The sequence below is a fragment of the Numida meleagris genome, chromosome 23 (assembly GCF_002078875.1).
Source record: "Numida meleagris isolate 19003 breed g44 Domestic line chromosome 23, NumMel1.0, whole genome shotgun sequence".
NCBI lineage: Eukaryota > Metazoa > Chordata > Aves > Galliformes > Numididae > Numida > Numida meleagris.
In genome coordinates, this window is record NC_034431.1 from 1054277 (window position 1) to 1064413 (window position 10137).

The following is a 10137-nucleotide window of genomic DNA, read 5'->3' on the forward strand; positions in this document are numbered from 1 at the left end:
TCTTTCTTTCTTTCTTTCTTTCTTTCTTTCTTTCTTTCTTTCTTTCTTTCTTTCTTTCTTTCTTTCTTTCTTTCTTTCTTTCTTCCTTCCTTCCTGCCTTCCTGCCTTCCTGCCTTCCTGCCTTCCTTCCTTCCTTCCTTCCTTCCTTCCTTCCTTCCTTCCTTCCTTCCTTCCTTCTTTCCTTTCTTCCTTTCTTCCTTTCTTTCTTACTCTTTCTTTCTTCTTCTTTCCTTCTTTCCTTCTTTTTCTTTCTCTTTCTTTCTTTTTCTTTCCTTCTTTTCTTCTCTCTTTCTCTCTCTCTCTCTCTTCTTCTCTCTCTCTTTCTTTCTTGCTCTTTTTTTCTCTCTCTCTCCCTGCGTGCTCCAACTGCGTTGTATTTACGGTTTTCTCCCCTTACTTTTTTGCCCATGACTGGAAAACGCATTAATAAAAAAATCTGTGGGAAGAGACGGAAATTCAGTGAGTCAGGCTAAAGCTGCTCCAGCCAAAAGAAAAAAAAAAAAAAAAGGCAAAAAACATGTTAAACTAAACTGTGGGATGACACACAGCGCTTGCTAATACGGTCCGGGGTGCAAGGCAAGGTCTCCGTTGGACTGGCTGCACTACGACAAACAAGAGCTGACAGAGGTAGCTATTGTTCTGCCCCTTCTTATCTAAATGGAGCAAATATCCTGTATGTAAAATATATATATTTTGATCAAGAAGGCAGGACCAGTGGAGAGACGAAAGTTTCCTCCTCGAGTGACTTCACTTCCCAAAATTAGCAGAAAAAAACGTTTCATCCGGTTAACTGTCTCTTTTTCGCTCTGCTGCAACAACCAAAGTTAAAAAAAGACAGGCAGAGAGAGCGAGGGAGGGAGAGAGAGAGAGAAGGAGAGGGGATAAGCAGAGGAAAGTAAAATCCCTGGAAAGACAGAAAGAAAAGTGAAAGAGAGACGGATAAGAACTTCGGGAGGCTTCAGTTGCAGGCTAAACCGGGTCAATGTGTGGAATATTGCTGGTACCGGCTGGAAGTTATTCTAGATGGACGGCACTATTAAGGTAAGGGGCGGGAGGGGACGGGGACCCCCGGCAGAGTGGCGCGGCACAGAGGGCTCCGCGGCCGGACTGCTCCGCTCCTCCGCTGCCGCCGGGGCTCTCCAGCCGCCTCCTGGGGCTCGGGGCTCCGCAGGCAGGGGCGGTGCGGGGCCAGCCGCCTTCCTGCACCCACGGCGGGGCGGAGGGGGCCGAGGCGAGCCCCGGGGACGTGCCCGGCTCGGGGCCGCGGCGGAAAGGCAGTGACAGTTCCCGGCCCGTCTCTCCGCACCGCCCGGGGCCGCCGGGAGGGGGACCGGCTGGGGACCGCGGGGCTCCGGGCTGGCCCCAGATGTGTGCCGCCGGCGTATAGGTGTCAGCCGGCTCTGACTTCCTCGCCTGGTTCTGTTTGAAATGCATTGCTGGTTCTGCTGGTCGTCCGGGCGTTTCCTCTAGTAATTCTGGAGGGAGCAAGGAACTGGGTGGTTTGGAGGAGAAACATCACCCTAGCTTGGGGCGAGGCAAGGGGAAGGGGAAGCAAAGAGTGTGGCAAACAAACCACGAACATAACCAACCTCTGGTGGCCTTGAGCAAGCGAGGACGCTGCTGGGGCTTAGAGAATGGTTCCCCCTCCTTTCACCCTCATCAAAACTTCAGCTTCTGCAAAGAGAAACGAAGCCTTCTCTGAGTCCCTTGAGGTGTCTTATGCTGTTTCTCCGGGGCCAGGCAGCAGTGAGTTTGCTTTCATGCTTTGGGGGACCTTTGTGCAATGCTTATGGGCTCTTCTTGAGGGAGCACTACAGCACAGAAGCAGCTCAAACAGCAACCTTGAAGCGAGAGACGCTGTGGGTGTGTTTGAGTTGGAGGATTTCGAAAGATGCGTATCGCCTGGGTGGGGTGTTGATCTCTTCTTAAAAGCCTTTTTTTCTTTTTTTTTTTTTCTCGGTTTTTTTTTTTCTTTTTTTTTTCTGCTGACCTGGGGAGAAAGAAGCTGCAAACTGGCAGGAACTGAAACTTTCTCCCTCACATTGCAGCTTGTGACAAGTGCACTGTTTGGAAGGGTCTCAAGTGAAGTGAGGAGGGAAGGAGATGGGCAGGAAGAGAAAATGGAAAGAGGAAAGATGGAGGGAACATAAGGGGAAATGTCAGAAAGGAAGAGAGAAAGCAGGAGCGTTGAAAGCACAAAATTTGGGAGGTATGGCAGGAATAAGACACATCTCCCCAACCACCTCTTCAGGTCTGCAGCAAAAGTAACCTGGGCCTCATTCAGGATATGTTTAGTGCACAACAACCTTCTTTGATTTGTGGAGCCCTAAATATTGTACAGCGAAAGTGCAGAAATTTCCCATCTGTACCTTTGCTGCAGTGCACACATGGACTTGCTTTTCTTCACAGTCCATGACCCCCAGCACCATCCTCTGAAAGGTGCTGAAGTATTCCCCCGGCCCACGCAGCCCATCGTGCCTCCTGGGAGCTCCTCCTCTCCCCAGTCCCTCTGTGCTGCAAGCTCGTTGCTGTCAAGCCCCGGGGCCAGCTTTGGGGATGAGGAACTGCGACGCTTAGCAGCTAGGCTCGCGGTCACGCTGGGGAGGCTGTGGCAAAAGGAGGAACTCAGCCATGTCCTGGGTCACTGCCCCAGCTCCTGGATCTGCTTTGCAGCCTTGTGTTATATTTTCCTGCTTCACTTGTAGTCCAGACAGAATTTGGCTGAGCTGAGAGACATGGGATACAGGTACACCAGAGTCTCAGTTGGGATCCTCTCACTGAACAGTTCTAAGATCATCAGCAACTTGCTGCAGATCCGTATCTCCTGCCGACCTCCTCCTATAACTGACCCCTTCTTTGCAATGGGCGCTTACACAAGCGATTGAAAGCTCCTGTAGTGTCCTCAGGGTTATAGATTTCTTGCAAATTTGCTTGCTGTAGAGAATTGAGTGGGTTCCCAAGGAGCATCAGAGCCACACACTGGCAGATTTGCTGCAGTTTACCACTGAAAGGAAGGGGTTAGGCCACCCTGCCTGACTTGTCTCAGGTGAAGGGCAATGAGAGAGGATGTGGCTTGAGATGCTTATATGTTTTTAATATGCTGAGCTCTATATATAACCTGTGCTTCAGAGTAGATCTTCTAAATTCTAGGACATAGTAAAGCAAACCTGTACTGTATCCAGGAGAAAGCACTTTAAAAGCAATCACACCCTTAGGTTTGAAGGATGCATGCACTGCTTTCCCCCAAAGCTGTGCATTTGGGTTGGGAAATAATATGTCAGAAAAGAAGCAGATAGATGACTGGCAAGAAAAAAAAAGCAGAATAAAATGTTTTTTCATTATTTAGAGCACAGCGAGGGACTAGATGAAATTTGTGGTTAAGAAGCGTGGTTAAGAAGCACTTTGCTCTGTAAACACTGAATGATACCTGTGTGTGTAGCAGACAGTGCTATGCAGCTCAGACTAGAAATGTTAGAGGGGTGCACCTCCCAGGTGTGCTCTTGAGCATTGTAAACAATGTTTTTTCAAGTCTATGTAAAACTATTCCGGGGACTAATTGCCTTAATTGAGTCAAAGACTTTTAACTGCACGGTTGACCAATGTAGGAGTCTGAGCCTAGTACTATAAAATCTATCCCTTCACCCTGCAACCCCAGTGCTGGGCCGATACTTTCCTCTTAATCTTCTCATGCCATTTAAAAAGAATCTTTGACAACAGACTTTCTGATAGCTGGTTCTTCATACACAGAAGAATTTAACCATAAATCTTCCCAGACACAGGGTAACTTTGTAATACACGGATAGCTCTGCTGCAGCGTCGTCTCGCAGGCTCCTGGGGAAACAGCGCGGTCAAAGAATAGATGTGGTGAGGACCATCCTGGTCTGTTCTTGTATCCTCTGTAGACACATGTGGAAGCGTGAACTGAAGTTGTTGTTGGGGTTCTTTAACCCAAAGCTTAGCGAATGCCGCACAGACACGGAGATATTATGGGATGAGCTCAGGACTGTAGGTCATCTTTCCTTATCACGCACTGTCTATTGTCGTATGTGATATCGCTGATATTCTATACCAGGTGCAGAATGCACCTTTATTTCTTCAAAAATAATCATCTGTTGTGAGGAGAATTTTAGATCATGTGCTGAGGTGGTGAGAGGCAATTTTTTTTTCTGCATTCTTTGAATAATCTGTTTGATATCTGACATGTGAGTTGGCGTGGCTGGTTTGAAAAGAGACCTCTACAGCAATGCTTTGAGGCCTTCCATGCAGAAAGAAGTACAGCAAACCTTAATCTTTGTTAATGCATCTTCATAATCATATTGTTCCACATTCTGTGAACAACACTTGCAGAAGATGATTACGAGCCAAAGAAACTGATGACAGTCCATGTTTGGATTAATTTTATATAATCTATAATTTTTTTATTGTATGCCTCAAGATATTTCAATCCACATCTTCTTTGGGTTAACATCTCACTTTGGCTTAATTTACATCGTGTTTTGGGAATTTTGGCTTTTATTGCCTCAAATTAAATCAAAAAAGGGTACATCTAATGTCAACAAGATGCCCATGCGTGGACTTGCTCACAATAACAAATAATGTGGTTTCAAACTGGTTTAATCACTTCAGTTCCAATTTACATGTGGACTTTAATTAATTAAAGTATCTACACTTGCCAAGGGCTGACTGTTAATTAAAAAAAGCACAGTTTATGTAACTGCTGCTTTCATTCTGTGAAAATATCTTCCTGCTTATGCTCTGGACATAAGAGAGAGACCACATGAGGGACATTCAACAAAAACGTTGCATTACCAAGTAGATGACAACCATACTTGTCTCTTTTTCTCTCCACTAGAAGACAACTTGTACGCTGGTGTTGCTATAGCAAAGGGCGGGGTAGGATTTCTTATTGCAATCACTGTTTCTTGTCATTTGTGAACTGTAGGCGTTCGCTCATTCACTCTCATCCTGAAACTTGGCCATCAAGATCTCAAACTAAGAACACATTTCCTTTTTGAGCTGGTTTAAAAGTCTGTTTTGCCATTTTTAAATTGCCCTTCCTTTGGCCTTTTAGAGATGGCCCTTCCTGGCAAGAAGGCATTGACTTGTAGGACAAGAATCTTACTCTCCAGAATGAAAACACTCCACACAGATATTTGCTCACATTTTCATGTTGCTGTCCCACAAAAGCAGTTTTGAACAAAACCATCTGAAATCTCCAAGGCTTACACCCTCTGTTTGCTGATACCCCGGTAGCTGTTCTGATGACACATGTATTGCAGAATGACTTTCTAATATACAACAGCAAAAACCTGTTAGAAATGTTTTGTAATTGCCGTATTTTCCTAACGTTGCTTATGTTGGTGCTTTGCTTTCCCTTATCGACTGGCCTGTGTGCCAGTGCACGCCTGCAGCCTCGCTATGCCCTTACCATCATGCCCCAGCGCTGGGTGCTGTTGACTCGGGGTGATCAGTGCTAACTCCTGTTCACTACACAAGTAAAACACAGGGATGTCTTCCCAGACTCTGTAAATGGAGTAATTCAGCTGTAGCAGAATTGTTCCTTCTCTGGGAAGGAAGAATGGCCCAAAACAAACCTAATTCACAACAAAACAGCACAACTACTTAGATTTTAGGTACTTGGGGTTTCACTCCGAGGCTTTAAAGAGGTGCTGAGAGCATTGTATAGTTTCTCTGCACCACTGTGGATTTCACCCTAACAGGATGTGGTCAGTTTGAGTAGTAGCATGTGTGTCTTGAGGATTTCATGCTTTTATGTTAGTTATTTATTTTAATTTTATGATAATCTTGCTGTAAGATGGGGGGAGACCCAGCTTTTATGACTCTTTGCAGCATTCTTCTGAGCAAAATTTTGCTGGAGTCAGTGTGTAAGAGTAGAACTCTTCATTAGAATGCTATGAGAAAAGGACAGAAATTAAAACGAGCAACGTGTAAGGTCACACTTCACACCTCACTAAAGTAAGGCCTGAGATGATATACTGATAAAGTGAGGCACATGTGGGGAAGGGCATTTATAGCAATTTTTGCAGAAACTGTTCTCTTTGGGTCTCTTCTGCCTTTCCAGAATGCTTTCCTCTTAGTTTCAGTTCACATCTCAGAAAGAGCAGGCCTAGAATTTATGAACATATAACCTCATGACATGGAGCATCTTCCATACTTTTTCTCACCATAAAACATCAGCGCGTTGTGTTCTTCCACAGCCCCCCATCAACTGCCTTTGAAAAATGAAAGTTTCTCGTTCTGCTTGAGTTTACTCGACCCCTTAATGAAAGACCCTGTATCCCATCTCAGTGCAAACATGCACCAGAAGGAAAATAAAAGGAGCCAAGGGAGCATTAACTTCAGATTTGCAGACATTTGTGGGTTTGCTAGACATCTCCCATGGCAGAAGCACAGTATTAGTACTCAAGAAAGCATGAATGTGTGCATGGCTAGCCTAGAAGAGATGGTCTAGCATCTTAAGCTTAGCTCTACAACTTAGTTTGAAACCAGCTTTTCCCCTCAAACATAAAATTCTCTTTCAGATCTTTTGTTCTGAATTGGACATCAGATCTCTTTCCAGTGTCTGTGCCTCTCCTGCTTTCATGCATGCATGCACATGAGAGCATAATGCATTGGTGTGTACACTGGTAGGTAACCAGGGCTCTCTGCATGCACTTCTTGGCTCATAGAGAGTCCTATCATAGTTGCATGAGTGATGCCTAAGAACAACTTTTGAATGAGCAAATGTTTTTTTGGTTTTTTTTTTGTAAGGCTCTGAGTGCATATTTATAGCTGTTTATGAAAATAAGAATGAAAATATCCTGATACAAATGTGGTTTTCAGCCTCTTTTTGGAAATAATTTGCTTGATGCTGGACCCACGTTGCTGCTAACCTCCATGCTGCACCATCACAGACACCAGGCTGCAGACTGGATAACAGCACCAGCCTAAATTCTGCTGGTAGAAAAAGCAATGTACGGTACAGGACAATCTATTCTACTGAGTTCCAAATATCAAAGTCTTCAAAATGTGAATGTATCTACTGCTTATTTCCTCTCCTTCTCTCATTACCCGGGCCATATTATTACTGATCCATATCTACACAGCTAGTAATATTGATCTAGAAACTCGTCTCTTGTAGTAAAGCCGCAAACGTTACCTCCCTCCTCCCCCACCTCCGCTACCAAAAGATTTTCCTTTAGCTGTAAGACCTAAACAAAAGAATCTATGTTACTGCATGCTACTGCTGAAGACGTTTATGTATGTCCCAATAAACTTTCTGTTTATCAGGGGACAATAGTGCCAGAAGTAAAATGTGAAAATAATGACGTGGAAGGGACCACCAGTATGTGATACCAGAAAAACTTGAGTGTATCTAATTCTGTTTCGCTTCCGTGCTTTGAAGTCAGAGCCCTAAGAAGAGGCATGTGGGTGCATATTTATTTAACTGAGCACCCAGTTTGATTTGTAAAGGGATTGACAGTCTGCAGTTCTCATTAGCTTGTGAAGGCAACTGTTCCCCTGAAAACCAGGCTGCTTTCTAGGTGATTAATGAAGAATTTTGATGTATGTAAATATGTCGTTGATTAAAATTCATAGAACTGGTTAAGGAGCATTGAACACACAACTCCCTCTGGAAATGGATGGGAGAAGTAAGGCTAAGTCCCACAAGCATCTTGCTTTTGCTTCTCTTTTGTTGGTAAGATGCTGTAAAAAAATAACCTTGGATCTTCATTTGTAGCAAGCATTCCTTTTTTTTCCTGTTCGGTTGTTTTTGTTGTTTTTTCTTCTAAAATGCAGTTCAGAAGCACATGTCAGTAGAGGTTCCTGTAGCGAATGCCATGGATATAGGAAAGTTTAATAGCGTATTTGCACGTGTTCTTCCAGCATAGATTAACTCAGATTAACTCGGATTAACAATAGTGCTGCAAAGGAGCAAGAGACAATTAGAAGAAGCAAAGGATAACACCTCCCTCTGCAAGCTGACAAAGCTGCACATCCAGGAATTGAACGTTAGCGTCTTGGCTCATGCTTGTCAATCATGCAGCGGGGCTGAAAATAACATAACGAGAAGGGGAGCATTTAATTAGTCATTTGCTGATTTCTCACTCAGCAAAAAACCTGCCCTTCTTAACTAACGCTGGTTTAGATCTGAGCGCAGGAGATAAATCAGCAAGAATACAGTTTTTTAAGTTGGCCGATGAGTGAAAAAAAGAAACTGGAGTAAGGTATGGTGGGGTCACTGGAGGGTGTGGTGAGTTCAGGAAACCGATCTCTGTACGATGAGAAAATTCTTATTTCAACATTTTTATAGCAGCTTTCTTTTAAAAAAAGAAGATAAGGAAGAGATTAGAAGAGGTGAAAACACCATTTCTACAGCTAAATGCAGAATTTGGCTCTCTGGTTTCTTCTGAATAGCTCTTCTTGTTGTTCCAAGCTTGATTGACTTATAACTGCATCTGAACCAACCTCACATCAGTTCCTTTTTATCAGCCAAAGTGAGACTTCCTGTGCTCCACAGTCTGGTTTCCTGATGTGTTTCCTTTTTCCTTTTAACAGAACAAAGGAAACCGTAACTCCTCTGCTGCTCCTGTTCCAAATCTCCTTGGGACTTCATATAGTGTTAGTACCGAACATTTGCCCTTTGTTTTTTCTGCCCAGTCTCTGAGTCAGGCTGCCTAGAGTGCTAGTGCCCTCTTTGTATCTAACTGAGCTCTGCATTGCCAACTGCAGAGGGGCAAGAAGTGGATTGGTGCTGAAATTAAGCCACCTCCAGAGTAGCGGGCAGCAGCCATGCCCTAGTCTAACAAAAAGAAGGAAAAGCTTGGCCAAGAATCTTGCATTGCAGCAGAGATACAGGAATTATAATGTTCTCATAAAGCAAATAATCAGGTGTTAAGATCTCACTGAGCTACACAGGCTTGTATGTGTGAATGTATTTGGTGTTTGAACTTGGGGTTGGAATTTTGTGTCCTAAAGTACATACACTGGCAGAAATGCTTCCCAAAATGGATACACATACACAGTACAAATGGTATTTTCCTAGTATGTACTGGAATGGGCAACCCTATATATTTTAACAGGAGTTATTACTTTAAACAACTATGCTGATGGGTAGTTACTCTCTCTGTACAATTCTTATCCCCTTCACTGTTACAGGGTTGCGTTCATCTTTCAGTCCTGCCAGTGATATTAGGAATATTCTATTGATATGAAGGATTCAATGCAAAATCCAAATGACTCCATACAGCAAGGGGTCTTGGGAAAGCACTACTTTTTCACAGCTACTGCACCCCACCCAGATGACAAGTGTGCTGTTCTGCTGAGATGCACTGTGCCTTCATAATCTTCTCATGTCAGAGCTGATGCTCATTTGTTATAAGAATCACAAGCTCACAGTGATTGAAATCTTAGGCGTTAGTAGAGACACCCGATCTCGTGCCTGTTGTACAGTAACTTGTCTTGTTCAAAAAGAGTAATGTTATCTCAGATCGGGGCCGAGCAGATGCCTATAAAAATGCTACTGAATGCAACTAAGAGCAGCCAGAATAGTATGAAGTTATACATTAGCACAGAGATAACTGCAAATTCGGGCCTGATTCCGAGAAATATAAACTGGATATCTTCAAATTCCCACTGAAATCGGTGCAATTAGTTCATGTTCACAATTTATCCGTTTATCTAAACCACCGGAGTTCAGCAGACTTAAAGAGAGGGTGGGAAACTGCAAGCTGCACTGCCTATTGCCCATCTGCGCATGGGGCAAAGTGAATTTGCCAGTTCAGCCCCTGCAGAATACGTAACTTATATCCAAGCTTCATAGACTCAGGGTTCATTCATCCAAATCATCAAAATTTAGGAATAGAATGATATGCAGCAGGATAAAAATGCTGAGCCTGGCCTGTTATTTGTATATGTCTTCATGCATGAGGTGTGTATACTCGAAAGCATGGTCAGAGATAGGCAGTGGTTAGAACAGGCCAAAACAGCAGAGAATTCCAGCAGCACTTCAGCTAAGAAGGCAGAGCCGTCGGGGAGCCCTGTGTGCCTGAGCTGATCACGGGAGAGGGGCCTGTGTTACTCTAAGCAAGGAAAAGAATAAACATCATTGCCTTCCTCCAGCATTGCCTTTCTGCA

The 10137-nt window shown here is 44.0% G+C and overlaps 1 protein-coding gene across 5 annotated transcripts in view; it reads left to right on the forward strand.

The window, feature by feature from the left end:
• The window catches only part of FLI1 (Fli-1 proto-oncogene, ETS transcription factor), an 85373-nt gene that overhangs the window by 12210 nt on the left and 63026 nt on the right, over positions 1-10137 (forward strand). Inside the window, exon 1 of one of the 5 annotated variants that reach the window (XM_021375930.1) lies at positions 604-627. The exons of 3 other annotated variants lie outside the window; for them this stretch is intronic. Coding sequence is in view for 1 of the 2 variants with exons in the window: in XM_021375926.1 (XP_021231601.1) it covers positions 1024-1041 (18 nt within the window). In the remaining variant the exon portion in view is untranslated. Of the gene's footprint in view, positions 1-603; positions 628-737; positions 1042-10137 lie in introns of those variants that run through there. One more of the 5 variants, XM_021375926.1, reaches the window with a different exon arrangement.